Source organism: Oryctolagus cuniculus, chromosome 2, assembly GCF_964237555.1.
Source record: "Oryctolagus cuniculus chromosome 2, mOryCun1.1, whole genome shotgun sequence".
NCBI lineage: Eukaryota > Metazoa > Chordata > Mammalia > Lagomorpha > Leporidae > Oryctolagus > Oryctolagus cuniculus.
Window position 1 is genome coordinate 83,353,484 of NC_091433.1, and position 19,006 is coordinate 83,372,489.

The 19,006-nt window shown below is 43.1% G+C and overlaps 1 protein-coding gene across 2 annotated transcripts in view; it reads right to left on the reverse strand.

Moving 5' to 3' along the window:
- Positions 1–4,659: 4,659 nt before the first annotated feature.
- Positions 4,660–19,006, reverse strand: part of FUT10 (fucosyltransferase 10) — a 106,915-nt gene continuing 92,568 nt past the window's right edge. For both annotated transcript variants that reach the window (XM_051842612.2, XM_070068541.1), the window contains exon 5: positions 4,660–11,130. In XM_051842612.2, coding sequence (XP_051698572.2) covers positions 11,077–11,130 — 54 coding nt within the window. In that variant the 3' untranslated portion in view covers positions 4,660–11,076. The remainder of the gene's footprint in view (positions 11,131–19,006) is intronic.

Here is a 19,006-nt window from a genome sequence, read left to right on the forward strand (position 1 = left end):
TTATCCAAAGGCATCATATAAAGGTGTAATATAAATATAGAGAATAGAAATGTCCCACCTGAATGTTACAGTTAGTCACAGCAAGCAAAGGGTCATCATGGGGAGGTCAGTCAGACAACGTATCCCAGAGACTTTAGCCCCTGAAGGAAGCACGATGTCTCCATAAAATCTTAAATTATAGTACACTGTTGCCATTTGTAAGCTGCATGTGTCTCCCAAGGACTTTCTAAATGCTCTACCTGCTCCTGACACTTAGCAATACCCATTGCTCAAAATGTTGATCAGAAACCTCCAGCTGTTCCCTCTCCTGTGCCTGTCACCATCTGCACAGAAACAAGAGAACCTCTCCAGCCTCTTCCCTCCCAGAGGAAAACAAGCAGCCCCACCTTGCTCTGCAGTCAGGCTCCTAGCTGACACTTAGCTTCCTTTTGCAGGGCTCATGAAAAAAGGCATGTGTGGTTTCACTGCATTGTCTCTGTTAGTTTACTGTCTTTCCTTTCAGTGTACCAGAGGTTCTCCAATTATTCTTGTACCAATACATTACACCACCAGCAAAGACTGTCTTTAAACTATTTTAAAACATATTGCATTGAATTATAGCCATTAGCACGTGAAAATATTGCCTGTGCTTATTACAAATTTTATTTTTAAGACATATTTATTTATTTGAAAGAGGGTGGAGACAGAGAAAGTGTGCAAGCAATATCTTCTATCTACTAGGTGACTCCCCAAATGACTGCAACAGCCAGGTTTGTGCCAGGGCAAACCCAGAAGCCAGGAACTCCATTCTGATGTCCCACATGGGTGGAAGGGACCTAATTACTTGAGCTATTTTCTGATGCCTTGCCAAGAGCATTAGCAAGAAGCTGGGTCAGAAGCCAGGATTCCAAACAGCACACTGATAGGGGAAGCCAACCAGTGTCACAAGTGTCGACAACCCACTGTGCCAATACAATGTCCCCTATCACCAATTTTAAATGGGAAAATGTTTTTTAAATTTTTTTTGACAGGCAGAGTTATAGACAGTGAGAGAGAGAGACAGAGAGAAAGGTCTTCCTTCCGTTGGTTCACCCCCAAAATGGCCGCTACGGCAGGCGCTCTGCACCGATCCAAGCCAGGAGCCAGGTGCTTCTTCCTGGTCTCCCATGCAGGTGCAGGGCCCAAGCACTTGGGCCATCCTCCACTGCACTACCAGGCCACAGCAGAGAGCTGGACTGGAAGAGGGGCAACCGGGACAGAATCCGGCGCCCCAACCTGGACTAGAACCCAGGGTGCCGGCACTGCAGGCAGAGGGTTAGCCAAGTGAGCTGTGGTGCCGGCCTTTAAATTTTTATTTATTTATTTATTTGAGAGGTAGTGTTACAGACAGAGAGAAAGAGAGACAGAAAGGTTTTCCATCTGCTGGTTCCCTCCCCAAATGGCCTCAATGGCCGGAGCTGGGCCAATCCAAAGCCAGGAGCCAGGAGCTTCTTCTGGGTCTTCCATGTGTGTACAGGGGCCCAAGCACCTGTGCCATCTTTTACTGCTTTCCCAGGCCATGCCAGAGAGCTAGATCAGAAGAGGAACACCTGGGACACAAACCAGTGCCTTTATAGGATGCTGGCACTACAGGCAGAGGCTTAGCCTCCTACGCCCCAGCCCCAACCCTGAAAAAATGAATTAAATTCAAACATATTTGTAGATATACAAACATATTTTCATTTACTCGGGAGCAGGTTTTTAGCTAAGACAAAATATGCTATTAATATTAACCAGTAACTTTGCTAATAAAAGTATAGGCAGGGGGCCGGCACCGTGGTGCAGTAGGTTAATCTTCTGCCTGCTGCACCGGCATCCCATATGGGCGCCAGTTCTAGTCCTGGCTGCTCTTCTTCTAATCCAGCTCTCTGTATGGCCTGGGAAAGCAGTAGAGGATGGTCCAAGTCCTTGGGCCCCTGCACTCACGTGGGCAACCCGGAAGAAGCTCCTAGCTCCTGGCTTTGGATCTGCGCAGCTCCGGCCGTTGCAGCCATCTGAGGAGTGAACCAACGGAAGGAAGACCTCTCTCTCTTTCTCTCCCTCTCACTGTCTGTAACTCTACCTCTCAAATAAATAAAATCTTAAAAAAAAAAAGTATAGGCAGGACTCAAATTCATATATTCACTCATTGATTAATTCTGGAAGGCTTGTGCTAGACACTGAGGGTGAACAGAAAAGAAGGTACCATCCAATCTCCAAGGAGCCCAGTTTGTAGGAGACAAACATATAAACAGTCTAAATATTACAACATGATGAATTATTTTATAGACATTACAGGATCAGTTTTCCTTATCACACCTTTCTCCGGATGCCAGGTGCATATTAGACTAGCATAAGAGGGGAAAACAGGAGACAGACGATATTTTAGTGAAGATAATCTATAGAACATGCCTATGGTATTACAGATGCTCCCTAGTCCAAAATTCTGGGGACAATGAACCTACTGGTACAGAATGAACAAAAGAAACCAAATAAAGAGAAATGAGTGGAATTTCTAAAAATTCCTGAATTTCCAACTCCTTGTTAAAATTCTTAAAGAGGGGCGGGTGCTCTGGCTTAGCCGGAAAAAAATCTGCCGCCTGCAATGCCAGCATCCTGTATGTTTTGAGTCCTAGCTGCTCCACTTCTAATCCAGCTCCCTGCTAACAGCCTGGGGAAGCAATGGAAGATGGCCCAAGTGTTTGGGCCCTGCACCCACGTGGGAGACCCACAAGAGGCTCCTGGTTCCTGGCTGCAGCTAGGCCCATCTCTGAGTGTTATGGCCATTTGAGGAGTGAACTAGTAGATAGAAGATCTCTCTCTCCCTCTCTCTCTCTCTCTCTTTCAAATAAATAAATATTTTTTTAAAAATGTGGAAAATGAGCCTGTGCTGCGGCTCACTAGGTTAATCCTCCGCCTGCGGCGCCAGCACCCCAGGTTCTAGTCCCAGTCGGGGTGCCGGATTCTGTCCCGGTTGCTCCTCTTCCAGTCCAGCTCTCTGCTGTGGCCCGTGAAGGTAGTGGAGGATGGCCCAAGTGCTTGGGCCCTGCACCCGCATAGGAGACCAGGGGAAGCACCTGGCTCCTGGCTTCGGATCAGCGCGGTGCGGTGGCCGCAGTGCGCCGGCCACAGCGCACTGGCCACAGCGGCCCAATATTGGGGGGTGAACCAACGGAAACAGGAAGACCTTTCTTTCTGTCTCTCTCTCTCACTGTCCACTCTGCCTATCAAAAAAAAATGTGGAAAATGCAATTAAAAATAAATATGTTTAGAAAAAAAAATTCCTAAAGAGCCAGAATGCAGAATCGTAACCAAAAGTCAAAGGGCGTTGCTATGGTTTTCCCCCTCCCTAAAGGTTCATGTGCTGCAAGCTTGATTCTCAATGTGGTGATGTTGAAGCAGAGGAACCTCTAAGAGGTGGAGCCTTGTGGGAGGTGATTACATCATGGGCACTGCCCTGGATGGGATTCATTCTGGTCTCACAAGAGCAGGTTGTTGTTAAAAGAGTGATCTTGGCCCCTCCCTGATCTCACCACCCTGCTTGCACATGTCACTTCTGCACATGGCCATTTCCCTTTCAACCTCTTTACTAAGGTTGTGATGCAGCCCAGGGGGTCCTCAGCAGAACATCAGCACCAGGCATTGGAAACTTCAAGTCACCAGAATCGTGAGCCAGACCAACCTCTTTACTTATAAAGCATCAAGCCTTCGGTATTTTTTTTTTTTTTGACAGGCAGAGTGGACAGTGAGAGAGAGAGACAGAGAGAAAGGTCTTTCTTTGCCGTTGGTTCACCCCCCCAATGGCCACTGCGGCCGGCGCATCGCGCTGATCCAAAGCCAGGAGCCAGGTGCTTCTCCTGGTCTCCCATGGGGTGCAGGGCCCAAGCACTTGGGCCATCCTCCACTGCACTCCCAGGCTACAGCAGAGAGCTGGACTGGAAGAGGAGCAGCCGGGACAGAATCCGGCACCCCAACCCAACTGGGACTAGAACCCAGGGTGCAGGTGCCACAGGTGGAGGATTAGCCTTTTGAGCCGAGGCGCCAGCCGCCTCCTGTATTTTTTTATAGTGTTAGGGTCTAAAAAAAAGCCCACCGCCCGAGGAACGACTCCAAGAGACTTTTTCTCTCATGCAACCAGCAAAGGGTTAAATTTATTGATCCAACATGTTGGGGCCCTCTGACAAGGACAGAGGAGCAGTGAGGAACTACAGCATAGGGTTTATAAAGGCAAAAACCGCAAAATCGGGAGGAGGGAGAGAATACACGGTTGCTAAGCGGTTGCTAAAATCTTACAATCAGCAATTATGATTTTAAGACATAGACAAATCACATCTTCATTATTAGCCCAGGTAACCCAGGTGCAACCTTTCTACTTTTAAGCTTGAGCAATCATGCTAGGGGGTTTTTGTGCGTTGCCAAGGGTGATGTAGTGCACTGCTATTGTCCGACTATTTGAGATCATAGTTTCAGACCAGAGTCTCACGGGGGGGGGGGGGGGGGGGTGCTTTCCCAGAATGCAGTCTCAAGTGCTCCAAAATGGAGTCCCTACTGTCAAGGTGCTACTTTACTCTGTCTTATTTTCACAGCTGTACCAGGAAGGTTTAAACCTGTAAGCTTAAGCTTAACTTTTGACACCCGTACATATACAATTTTAACTCTTCAATAGCAACACAAAGCAGACTAAGGCATGTGTTTATGCTCTTCCTTGTTCCTTGTGTGTGGATGTACACATGAGTGAGGATGAACACATGCACTTTGCCGTTAATTGGTAAGACCATTTGGGGATTGGATTGTACAGCTCCCTGCTTTTCTCAAATGGAGAATAACTGGGTGATCACAACAGAAAAATATGGAAAAATGTGCAATGCAAGAGAAGAGCGAGTATTAGGGCAAACATCATCAAGAAAATCATTTATTTTGTTTAAGTTTGTATTTATTTATTTATTTATTTGAGAAGCAGAGAGAGAGAGAGAGAGTGAGCATCTGGTGGTTCACCCTCCAAATGCCCACAATGGCTCCGTCTAGGCCAGGCTGACATTGGGAATGCATCCAGTTCTCCCACATGGCAGGAAGCACTTACTGCTGCTTCCCTGTGTGAACATCAGCAAAAAGCCGGAACTGGGAATAGAGCAGAGGTTGTGACATTGGATGTAGGCATCTTAAACACTAGACTAATCACTCCTCAGAAAACTATTTGAAGTGAGTGTTATGGGTTAAATAGAGATCATTAAGCTGCTGTTCTAGGGGCCGGCTGTGGTGCAGCGGGTTAACGCCCTGGCCTGAAGCACCGGCATCCCATAAGGGCTCCAGTTCTGGTCCCAGCTGCTCCACTTCCAATCCAGCTCTCTGCTATGGCCTGGGAAAGCAGTGGAAGATAGCGTAAGTCCTTGGACCCCTGCATCCCTGTAGGAGACCCAGAGGAAGCTCCTGGCTCCTGGCTTCGGATTGGCGCAGCTCCAGCTGTTGCGGCCAATTGGAGAGTGAACCAGCGGATGGAAGACCTCTCTCTCTCTTTCTGCCTCTCCTCTCTATATGTAACTCTGACTCTCAAGTAGAAAATAAATAAATCTTTTAAAAAAAACTGCAGTTCTAGGCAGAGGAAATAAAATTGCATATGCAAGGATGTAGAGGTATGAAGAAATCATCACTAGTTCAGACCACATGTCATTTTGTCCAGCCAAAGCACAGGGGCAGCCTAACAGGGAGAAGTAGCAGATGAGCTGGGAAAGTCAAATAAGGGCTGCATTAAAACATCTTTCTCCTACAAGGGATGAGTGGTTCTTGAAGATTATTAACCTAGGAGGTGTTTAATTTGCAAAAGAGAAGTCCTGTTGAAAGCAAGGCTCTGAAGTGAGCAGAATAGAAGGGATATTTAAAAAGTTCATGGGAAATATTTATTATGAAAAAAAACTGCATGGATTTCAGCGTTTTTTACCAAAATAAACTTCTCTTTTAATTCTAGTTTTCCACAAACACTTTGAAATATCTTTGTAGGAAATGTATACTGTTTTAGTGCATTGAGAAAAGGCTATACAAAGGTCACCTGTGCTGGGAGCCAGAAGGGTGTGGACATGACCTTGGAAGAGATCTGTGGAGCTTTATGCATAGACTGTGCATTGAGGGAAACCCAAGGAAAGGAACAGCTCAGTGTCAAGAGACCACCCACTGCATGGGCCACCAGTGCCAAGTCACCGAAAGATGAGCCAGTGGGTGCACACCACTTGTCACCACTCGTGAATGTGCCCCTTCCCCTGGGCAGGTGCCACACCAGCCTCTCTTCCCCTTGGGCCTTCCTTTGACTGCTCCCTGCATGCTACTTCTGGATCGTTCTGTAAATGTGGGATTCATCTGGGTCTGAGGGTTTACTGAGCCTCATCTGAAATGATCCAGGTGGCCACACTGTTTTCTAAAGCCCTGAGTTCTCATACACTCCTGGAAACAGAAGGGACTCAAAAGCTACTATGTGAGAATTGGGTTTTTTTGTTGTTATGATTTTTTTTAAATGTATACATGACAGCATTTATTGCTCACAGTTCTGGAGTTAGAAAGTGCCCTTGTCCCTTTGAAAGAAACAAGATGTGCACCACTAAGCCTGAGAATGAGGAAGCCACTTTGTGGTCGTGATCATTTGGCCTGGTGGTTAAGAATGCCTGCACCCCAGATCCAGCTCCTGGGTTCGATTCCCAGTTCTGGCTCCTGATTCCAGATGCCTGCCAACGCAGACCTTGGGAGGCAGAGGTGATGGCTCAAGAAATCATGTTCCTGCCATCCATGTGGGAGACTGGATTGCATTTCTGACTCCCAGCTTCTGCCCCTGCCCAAACCAGGTATTGTGAGCATTTGAAGATTGAACTAGTGGATAGGAGTTCTCTGTCTCTGTCTCTGGTTTTTCTTTCTCTTTCCTTCTCAAAGAAAGAAAGAAGAATTTTCAAAATAAACATCAACAAAGCAGGGCATTTTTCCTGCTGTGATGAAGACATGTCCCGCATATTTCCCAGGGACTTTCTGACAAATCAAACAAATGAACTTGTTTGCAAGCCAGTGAAAATTAAGAAAGAAGAAATGTTGGAGAAGGTATTTCACAATTTATTAAGCCAAGTTTCCATTTTTTTTAAATGAACTCACATAAGTGTGCTTCTACTTACAGTGAGGAAAAAAATGAAAAGTTGACTCCATCAGTGAATATCTAACAGATGGAACCAGAAACATGTAGAGGAGAGGAAATAGAGACAAATATGGTTGTCATGGTTTCTTCAAGAGGCAGTAAACACAGGGGCCCAAATGGACAATGAAATCCCCCACCAGGAAAAGCCACATGTCACTCCTTGCTTTCTTAGTGAGATAATTGCCAAGCTCACTTTGAAAGTCTGGAGTCAGTGGGAGATGAGCAAGTAGAGACATTGTCACTCACCCCTGGCTATTCTCAAACTAGATTTACCCAGGGGTCATCCCATCCTCCTTATGACAGACATCAAACAATTAATGACCACCTCAGATTAATCGGTTATCCCAGTGGGCAGTGCCCGGAGGAATATGGGACACATGTGAACACCAGAGAGACTGAGGCAGAACTCGGTGATTCTCGGGGAAGCGGCAAGCACACAGAAGGAGAGTGACATTTCAGAAGATTTGTAATCCTGATGAACACATGCAAACTCTGAGTCCCTAGTCATCTTCCCAGTCATCTCTGAATTCATCCAACTCTACCCTACTGCATCCCGGTTAATCTGTGAATGGTATCACCGTGTGACATATCTGCACTGTGGAACGTTTGCTCATAATTGGTTTGAATGGTGTTAGGAGAGGAGGGGGTAGGAGTCGGGCAGGACTCCTCCATAACAGCTTTTTTTTAAGAGTAAAACTGAAGCCCAGTGCTGCAAAGAATGTGCCTGCATGATGTCAAACAGGCAAATGTTGGAAACACTCAGTTTGGCTGAACCTGCGTGTTTTGTCTGGAGGTTCTGATCAAGTTGACACAGACTAAAAAGTCTTTTCCAAGGTCATCCAGAGGCTGCCAGGGCTGAGATCACTGTGGAAACCCTGAGTTCTCCAGCATCCCTGCCCCCTGCTACCACGGACACAGATTCCCTGCCATCCACAGAGGCGAGGGCGTGCTTGCTCCTTGTTCTCTGTGCCCTTCCTGAATGGTCCTCCAGGTTGCTGAAGCACTGTACACCTGCAGCAGCGGTCCTTCGAGGACACGGATGGGGAAGCTGATTGTGTTGATGTAAGCACGACAGGCAGTTAGCTCCCGGGCAGTGGAACCAGCTGCACACAGAGGGAGAGAGGAAGGGTGGCTCCACCCTGGCTCCACTACATGTCCTCAGAAGCCAAGAAATCATCCAATAATTTTTTTAGGTTGTTGAAATTTATCTCTCTCATGAGTCTATCCCCAAAGCCCAAAGCTTGCAACATCTTATTTCCTGTTTGGGGATTTCCTGAAACCGAAACTCAGACTTTGGCCTCTGTAAAGAACCCCATGGAAACCCTCCTCTCTGGAAGCAAGACTGTATGCACCAGCTTCACCGGACAGCTCTGCCTCAGCGTGTTGGCACTATTTTTATGTCTGCTCAGAGGCTCATTTCTCACTCTTTTTTCTCCACTACCAGTACCTCTGTACTCCCTGCTATTGTCATGGTCACTTCTAATTTTTTGAACATATAAAAGCCTGTTACTATACAGATAGTCTCTGATTTTTGATGGTTCCCACCTACAATTTTTCAGCTTTACAATGGCATGAAAGCAATACTCATCCAGAAGAAAAGCATATTTCCAGTTCTGATGTTCGCTGTTTTCCCAGGCTAGCGCTGTGCAGCCCAGTCCTTTCTTTTGATGCTAAGCAGCAAGTGCAACTCCCAGCTGGGCCCATGATCATGAGGAGGAAAGAATTGATTCTCTACAGTGTGCTGTGTTGCTGAGTATATTAGCTGTAGTCAATGCATTTTTGACTAATGATGCCTTAAACTAAATATGAATATATTTTATATAACCCCATTCTAAATTGAGGGGTAGCTGTATAAGAAAGACAGGGCAGAATAAAAAATTTTTGGAAAAATCAAGGTCATAGAGTAGAGTTCTCCAGGAAAACAGAACCAACAGGTGATAAATGAAACAGAGCTAGAAAAAAGCAAGTGAGTGAGAGACAGAGAGAGAGAGAGATAAATGGAGAGAGAGAAAGAGAGATAGATGGAGAGAGAAAGAGACATAGATAGTGATAGATGGAAAGAGAAAGAGGAGGAAATTTTTTATGAAAATTGGTTCATGTGATTAACAGAGGCCAGGAAGTTCTGCCGTCTGTCAGCTGCAAGCTGGAGAACCAGGGAGCTGATGCTGCAAATCCTGATCCAAATCCAAGGACCTGGGAAAGGTGACCCCAAGTCTAAGTCCAGAGGCTCAAGTACCCATGTACAAGGTCAGGAGAAGCAGAGGCCTTCAGTCAAGAAAAGAGAGAAGTGTTCCCTCCTTGGTTTTGTTTGCTGGTTTGTTTTTGGTTTTGTAGTTTTTGGGAACACACAATTGAATGTGCCTGCCCACATTGGTGACAGTGATCTTTGTTATTCAGTGAACTGATTCAAATGCTAATCTCTTCTGGAAATGTCCTCATAGACATGTCCAGAAACAACATTTTACCAGCTATTTAGCTCTCCCTTATCCTACTCAAGTTGACAAATAAAATTAACCCTCACACATTATTGTAAACAATCTTGTTGTTGAGAATTGGACCTGTCACTCATTAATTGCCTAACACTGAATAAATTATATATATATATAATTCATATGTCCTACTTCATTAGGTTACATGATAAAGTCACAGTTCTTCTAATATAAGCTTCTGCCTTTCCTGTCTCAAAAAGGTTTTCGTCTTCCTTTTTAACACTCCTGATAAATCTTAGCACTTAGGGGCCTATTAAAGCAAGGAGTTGTTCTTGGTTATAATAACCTCACAGGAAGAAAACTGGAAAAATTGTGTACTAGAAGGCCCCATTCACTATCAGCATTACTTTCTTGATATCATATATCTGTTTTTTTCAGTACCTTCTTCACTAGCTTTGTTTCTTCCCTGTATTCCTTTTCCTCCTAATTCTTACCTTCTCAGTCTCAAAACACAACACACACACACACACACACACACACACACACACACACACGACTACAGAGAGCTAGCATTCTTCCAGACGAAGGTCAAGCCTGAGTTGCAATCCCAGACTCCCTTTCACCACACTGGGACTCTCCTCTTGGGGGCCACAGCCGTGTTCTCTGACAGGTGGCCTCAATCAGAGTCTTTTCGATCCATCAGAGTTTTTCTGCTAGGGTTAGCTCTCCAAAGAGAAGGAGTCCCTGAATCTAATCAGACAAATCTATGGTATATTCCACTAAATAAATGGTTTGACTCTTCACAAACGTCAGGATCTACTGCTCAGCAAACAAGGCAATCAACAGAGCAAAAAAATCTACAGAATGGGAGAAAATATTTGCATGCAATACACCTAACAAAAAGTTAATCACCAGAGTGTATAAGGAATTCAACTCAATAACAACAACAACCAAACACCCAATTTTAAAATCAGTGATAGATCAGTGGATGTAAACAGAAATTTCTCAAAGGAAAGACAAAGAAAAAGAATGGCAAATAGGTACATGAGAAAATGCTCAACAGGACTAGGGGCTGGCATCGTGGTACAGCAGTTTAAGCCACTGCCTGTGACCCCAGCATTCCATGCTGGAGTTGAGATTTCAGATCCCAAAAGCAGGAAGCAGAAGGCCTCTGCGATGAAACGTTGGTGCTTATGGACGCTCATCTAAACGACCCACGTCCTCTCACCCGAGCCGATTACTTCAGTGGTGAAATGAGCCCTCTTACTAATGATGTGTGCACTGCAGACACAGTGATTGAGTGCAGCTCCTAAGAGGAAGCTCCTCACCCTTTCTGAGGCACCGTGGCTAAGTAAATATTGACTCACTCCAGGCTCTCGACTTCAGGTGAACAGATGTCCATGGACCAGAGCGGAACCCCTTGCCCCAGTGGCTCACGGCCCTTCTTTCCGCTCCCCACGTCGCATTTCTTATTGTTGCCAGAAATCACCCACCGATGACAGCAGAAACGTCCCCTCTCCCAGGGAACAGGAATAAACCCTGGAGAAAGAACACAAGAGCAGAGAAAGGCTTTGCTTCCAGACTTGCCAATTCACTTCAAGTTTGAACTTTTAGTACTTTAAAAACATCTTGTTATTAGTACAGCCCATTTCATACACTCTATAAATATAATTCTTGTAGATCACATTTCATGTTCCAAAACAGAGTGGTGGGGATTCAGAAGGTAAGTTCCATCTCACGGGGCTCCTACAGAATAAAGAAGTCAAAGCTTCCTCAAAGCGGCTGGAGTTTTGCTAAAGCATTTTAGATTGTAAACTCTGATATCAGAGGTTTGGTCAGCTCCATTCATGGCTGTATCCTGGTCCATATTTAACTTCTCAATAAAAATGTGCGAAATACATGGATAAAGTCCAGGCTGTGTGACATTCTGAGTGACCCAAAATAATGATCATTTATTTGATCTTTTTTAAAGATGTATTTATTTATTTGAAAGTCAGAGAGAGAGAGAGAATCTTCCATCTGCTGCTTCCCTCCCCAGATGGCTGTCCAGGAGCTCGATCTGCATCTCCCTGTAGGTGACGGGGGTCCAAACACTGGGCTGTCTTCTACTGCTTTTCCCAAGCCATTAGCAGGGAACTGGATCTGAAGTGGAGCAGCTGGGACACTAACTGGTGCCTATATGGGATGTTAACATCACAGGTGGCAGCTTTACCCAATATGCCGCATGTTTTCCTTATTTATCAATTAAAAAAACAAAAAGATTATTTCCCCTCATGTATCCGTAAAAGTGACCTTAGCTCTGATTATCTCTTTTCTTATCCCAATTTCTAAATAACCAATAATGTTTAATTTTTTATTTTTGATATAACCTGTCTTTAAATTTACATTAACAGGCTGGCGCCGCAGCTCACTAGGCTAATCCTCCACCAGCGGCACCGGTACCCCAGGTTCTAGTCCTGGTTGGGGTGCTAGGTACTAGTCCCAGTTGCTCCTCTTCCAGTCCAGCTCTCTGCTGTGGCCCAGGAAGGCAGTGAAGGAGGCCCAAGTCCTTGGGCCCTGCACCCGCATGGGAGACCAGGAGGAAGCACCTGGCTCCTGGCTTTGGATTGGCACAGTGCACCGGCCGTAGCAGCCATCTGGGGAGTGAACCAATGGAAGGAAGACTTTTCTCTCTGTCTCTCTCTCACTGTCTAACTCTTCCTGTCAAAAAAAAAAAAAAGTTACATTACAGTGAAAGCCTTAATGCTCCACTAAATAGAGTTCAACAAATGAAAACCAAAAAACCCTAGCATAGCAGGAATATAGGCAAGGATGAAAACATGTCAATTTCACTCATATACAGCACATTTTAAAATGGTCACAGATCATTAAAACTATAGCACTATGTCATTTTTAACAATTCTTTGACAAAGGGTTAAGAGAAAGTTGGATAAACACTATATTTGCAGCAAAATTGATAAGCCTTCACTTACAGAACTCTTCAACTAAAATAACATTATTTCGTTTTTAAAAATTGTTCTTTTCGGCCGCCGCTGCGGCTCACTAGGCTAATCCTCTGCCTTGTGGCGCCGGCACACCGGGTTCTAGTCCCGGTCGGGGCACCGGATTCTGTCCCGGTTGCCCCTCTTCCAGGCCAGCTCTCTGCTGTGGCCAGGAGTGCAGTGGAGGATGGCCCAAGTACTTGGGCCCTGCACCCCATGGGAGACCAGGAGAAGAACCTGGCTCCTGCCATCGGATCAGCGCTGTGCGCCAGCCGCAGCGCGCAGGCTGTGGCGGCCATTGGAGGGTGAACCAATGGCAAAAGGAAGACCTTTCTCTCTGTCTCTCTCTCTCACTGTCCACTCTGCCTGTCAAAAAATAAAAAAAAAAATTTAAAAAAATTGTTCTTTCCCTAGTACATAACACTATTTCTTCCTTCTTTAGAATTATAAAAACAAATGGTAATGCTACAACCATCCTGACACAGTGCCCCTACTTTGATTCAGTGTCAAAAGTAACACTCGTTAATATCATCACCAATTGTATCAGGAAAGTCTCTAAGTATTGGAAAGTTGTCAAGCCCAAAGTGGGGGATATTAGCTTTCAAAAACGTAATTTTCACTTGGAAGTTAAAAATTTATCACTGGCAGTGGATTCTACCAGTGACAGGCTCATTTTGTTTGTTTCCATGAAAATAATTGACAAAAATCCAAGACTGAATCATAGCAATTTGCCAGATGTTCTTTTGAGTAAAAAATGGTGTTCCATAGAAAAAGCAGCTAGTTAGCTCAAAACTCAGTCACACAAGTGCTTTCCCCAAATTCCTGTTATACTTCGGTGTGTAGCAGCAGTGTTTTGTGTGTTGTCACAGAATATTAAAAAGATATATATTGTGGGGTGGGCATTTGCCTGTGTTAAGCTCCAGCTGGGACACCCACATCCCATGTCGGAGTTCCTGTGCTCAGTTCCCCTTCCCTTCCTGCTCCTAATTCCAATTTCCTGATAATGCAGACCCTTGGTGATTAGGTTCCTGCCATTCCTATGGGAGTCCTGGACTGGGTTCTGGCTCCCAGCTTTGACCCCAGGACCATCTGGAGCGTTTGAGCGTGAAACAGCTGATGAGATGTCTGTGTGTGTGTGTATGTGTGTGTGTGTGTCTTTCTCTACTTTTTTTTTGACAGGCAGAGTGGACAGTGAGAGAGAGAGAGAGACAGAGAGAAAGGTCTTCCTTTGCCGTTGGTTCATCCCCCAATGCCCGCTGCGGCCGGCGCACCGTGCTGATCTGAAGCCAGAAGCCAGGTGCTTCTCCTGGTCTCCCATGGGTTGCAGGGCCCAAGGACCTGGGCAATCCTCCACTGCACTCTTGGGCCATAGCAGAGAGCTGGACTGGAAGAGGAGCAACCGGGACAGAATCCGGCACCCCGACCGGGACTAGAACCCGGGGTGCCGGCGCCGCAGGCGGAGGATTAGCCTATTGAGCCGCAGCGTCAGCCTCAAATGAATTTTTGAAACCCTACAAAACATACTCAAAGATCAAGAATTAATCAAACTAATCATTTTACCAAGGATACCCTTGCATAAAACTGGCTTCTTTTCCTTTTTTCTGTGGGTGGACTCATCACACAAATTTACTCTACATGTACTCATATAAAAAACAGCTTATGTTAGTTTCATTCCAAAATCTATTAGGCTAACTCCTCTAACTCACCCTTCACCCATAGGGATGGTCCTTAAATTTCTTAAATTATCAACCTATTTTGAATATTCATAATAACCTATTTAGACTTGTATAATCTCTCCCGGTAGGCTAGGTTAAATGAGGTGATCACAGTTTGAGTGGGAAATGTATTAAGGAATGAATTCTTGACCTAACGCCCTTGAAAGCATTAATCACCATCTAGTTCTGATTCATTTGAGAAGACTCAGAGCTAATAATTAAACTGCAAATGTCACTACTGCAGAGGCACACAAAGGCACAAGGGGCAATACCAGGAAAGGAGCCCCGAGAAAGAAGACAGGAATATTTGCTGAGTAGGTTGGTGAGCTCCTTTCATGGATACAGCCACATTTCTGACTGAACTCAGGCTCAGCTGTTGCACTCAATGAGTTAAGAGAAGAAAAACACTGGGCGGTCACATCTGCCTCTCCCACACCTCTGCCTCTTTCCAATAAACCGAGTAAGCTCTACCTCCAGCACAAGCAGCTTGCTGATTTAACAGGCAGGAGCCCAGCACATTGACGTAGTCTCATTTTTTGTCATAGAGGTACGATGATAAAAGCTTCTAAACATTTTATTCCATATTCTTGCATTCATATCCTATGAAAAGTAGGGGAGAGCTTCTCTCCTGGGAGAAGGCATGGTCAGGTTTCTCTTCTTTTTACTTTGAGCTTCAGTTAATGAATGAGCATGCTTAGTCATTTTTCTCTCCTTTCTCGCTAAAGGCACATTGAACTGGCAGGTCTCAAGATTCATATCAGGGAAAAGTAAAGGCAACAAAATGTCCTACATAGACTTCAAATCAAAATCCATGCTCAAATCACACTTTTATCGTAGATCAGTGCAGTCTCCCTTTCAAGTAAACTATGCATCAGTTAGAGTTTGCACAGATACTACAAACAGGTTGAGTGTGATATTGGGAACTTTATGCAAAATTCCAACAGAAATCTCACGGAGGGAGAGACAGAGAATGATTTAAACATTTCTCAATCCTTGGTTTTAATATCATAGTATCCCAGCACCCTTTACACCTTTCTCTCCCATATCTTATTCACATAAGCTATGGTATCTAAAATGATGCCTATGGAGCCAGCATTGTGGTGCAGAAGGTTAAGCCATAATCCCATTTGGGAGCACTAGTTTGGGGTCTGGCTGCTCCACTTCTGATCCAGTTCCCTCCCTACATGGGAGACCTGGACGGAGTTCCTGACTCCTGGCTTCAGCCTGGCCCAGCCCTGTCCATTGCAGGCATTTTGGGAGTGAACCAGCAGATGGGCACTCTTTTCTCTCTGCCACTCTGCCTTTCAAATAAATGCTTTTAAATCCTTACATAAATATTTAAAAAGTTAAAACAATGCTTATCTTATAATACTCACTACATATGTATCAAATAAGTAGGGAACAAAAAGATATAACCCATGGTACTATCATTAATCCTTCCCCCTTTTCCCAGAAAAATCTCAATTAAGGTCTTCAAAAACAGAAGGAAAATGGAGACAAAAAAACTATAACCACTTCAGTCAGCATTTATTGAGCTTAGAATGAACATTAGCCTATTTAATCATCACAACCACCTCACGAGGAAGTTGAATATAAATAATGTAATATTCATTTTACAGATGAGCAAAATTCCAAACGACCAAATAATTTGAAAAATAATAAAGACAGAACAAAGGGGCTTCAAAACAGTTCATGGAAAATGAGTATTCTTTTATTTAAACAATTCATGGATTTCAAAAATATTTTGCACTAAAATAAATTTACTGTTTAATTCTATTGTTCAACTTTTATTTTTAACAGACATAAAAATGTGCATATTTATGGGACAATATGTGATGTTTCATTACATGTATACATTATATAATATCCAATCAGTATAAATTTATTAATCCTTTCAAGCATTTAAAATTTTTATAGGGAAAACATCCAAAATCCTATCTTATAAGGCTTTTTAAATAGGGAAATACATTGTACACCATTATCTATAGTAACCCTAACTGTGAAATAGAATCCCAGAACTTTTTACTCCTATCTAGCTATAACTTAATACCTGTCAATCAATCTTCCTCCTTCTTTCCCTCTCCACCTACCACTCCAGACTCTGGTAACTACCATAATGCTTTTAATGTCTGAGATAACCTGTTTTTTGGACTCCATATGGGAGTGAGGTCATGTGATGCTTGTCATTGTGTGATTGGCTTTCTTTACATAACAGAATGACCTCCATTTCCACCCATGGTGTTGCAAATGACAATATTTCATCTTTTTAATGGCTAATATTCCATTGTATATATGTACCACATTTTCTTCATCCATTCACTGGTGATGGACATCTAGGTTGTTCCATTTCTTGCTGTTGTGCATAGTGCTGCAATAAACATGGGAGTGCAGTTATCTCCTTAACATATAGATTTCATTTCCCTTGGGTGTATACCCAGTAATGTGATTATTGCTGGATCATACTGTAGATCTATTTTTAGCTTTTTGAAGGATCTCATATTGTTTCCCAAAACTGCTGTACTAGCTTAACTAAGAATGTAAAAAGATTTCTTTTTCTCCACATTCGTGACAACACTTTTTATTTGCTGTCTTTTGTTAACAGCAAATCTTAAAGGAGTAAAGTAATATCTCATTGTGCTTTTGATTTGCATTTCCTGATGACTGGTTATGCTGAGCATTTTTTGTGTACCTGTTGGCAATCTGTATTTCTATCTTTGAGAAATGTCTCTTTAGATCTAGTGTCCATTTTAAATTGAATTATCTGGAGGGGTTTTTTGATATTAAGTTGAAATCCTTATATATTCTCAATATTAATCTCTTGTCAGATGTGTAGCTTGCAAATGTTTTCTTCCATTTCATAGGTTTTGTCTTCATTCTGATCATTCTGATAATTGTTGTCTTTGCTGTGCAGAAGCTCCTTAATTTGGTGAAATCCCATTTCTTTATTTTTTTACTTTGATTTCCTGTGTTTTTGGGGGTCTGATCTAGAAAATTCTTGCCAATTTCAATGTCCTGAAATGTTTGTCCTATGTTTTCTTCTAATAGTCTCAGTTTCAGGTCTCATACTGAGGTCTTTAATCCATTTTTAGTTGATTTTTGCATATGGTGAGATATACAGGTCTGCTTTCATTCTTCTGTATGTGGCTAACCAATCTTCCCAGGATCACTTATTAAAAGGGCTTTCCTTTTTCCAGTGGATGTTCATAGCATGTTTGTCAAAGATCATTAGCTATTAATGTGTTAGTTTACCTGTAGGGTCTCTATTCTGCTCCATTTGTCTTTGGGTCTATTTCTATACCAAACTACACTGTTTTAGTTACTGTAGCTTTGTAATATATTTTAAAGGTAGGTAATAAAATGCCTCCTTTGTTCTTTCTGTTCAAGATCACTTTGGCTACTTGGGCTCTTTTGTGGCTCCATACTACTTTTTGCAGTATTTCTCCTAGTTCTGTGAAAAATGCCTTTGGGATTTGATAGGATTACATTAAATCTGTAAATCACTTTGGATAGTGTGTGCATTTTAACAACACTGATTTTTCCAATCCATGAACAGAAGGTGTCTTTTCCATTTCTTTGTGTCCTCTTTGATTTCTTTTATCAATGACTTACAGCTTTTATTAGAGTGATCATTCACTTTTTTGGTTAAATTTATTTCCAAGTATTTTATTTGTGTGTTTGGGGGGGGGGGTATGGCAAATGACATTATTTTCTTGATTTCCTTTTCAGATGATTCACTATTGGTGTATAACTATGCAATCAATTTTTGTACATCAAATTTTGTTTGCCGAAACTGTGTTGAATTTGCTTATTAGTTCTAACACCTTTTTAGTGGAGTCTTTGGGGTTTTCTATGTAAAATATTATGTCATCTGCAAAGAGTGCCAATTTAACTAGCTCTTTACCAATTCAGAAGCCCTTCATTTCTTTCCCTTTCCTAGTTGCTCTGGCTAAGACCACCAGTTCTATGCTGAATAGAAGTGGTGAAAATGAGCATCCTTGCCTTGTTTTAGTTCTTGCAGAGAAAACTTTAAGTTTTCTACATTCAATATAATGTTAACTGTTTGCTTGTTAAATATGGTTATTATGTTGAAGTATGTTCTTCCTGTACATAAGGTGCTCAGAGTTTTTTTAAATCATGAATGGATGCTGTATCTTATCAAATGTCTTTTCTGCATCTGTTGAGATGATCATATGATTTTTTTCCTTTGTTCTTTTGGTGTTGTATATCACATTTATTGATCTCAGTATGTTGAACCATCCTTGCATTCTTGTAAGAATCCCATTTGATCACATTAAATGATCTTTTTAACCTGATGTTGGATTCAATTTGCTAGTGAAGCTCCAGTGACTTTTTTAGGAGGCATAATATTGTACCCAGCATTTCAAGATCAGGTCTATAGTGTGGCTGGATTCATACAGTACCCTATAGGTGCCGACTTGATTCTCTGATGGGCACTACACAGTGTGACAAGATAAATGATGCTCATTTGTGCCCACATATCTTGTTTTTGAGTAGTGTAGGGCACACTAAATGCATTCAGTAACTAACAAGTATAATGATTTCAGTTGATATTATAGTTGTTAGAATCTAGTCCTTAAGAGCAACAAATAAGCCAGGCAGCATTCAGATTCTGAAATGCAGTTGCTGTATGATCAAAGGTCAAAACTGCCTCCATTTTCTGGTGAAGAAGTGTATGCCACAGCACCAGCCCCCACATAC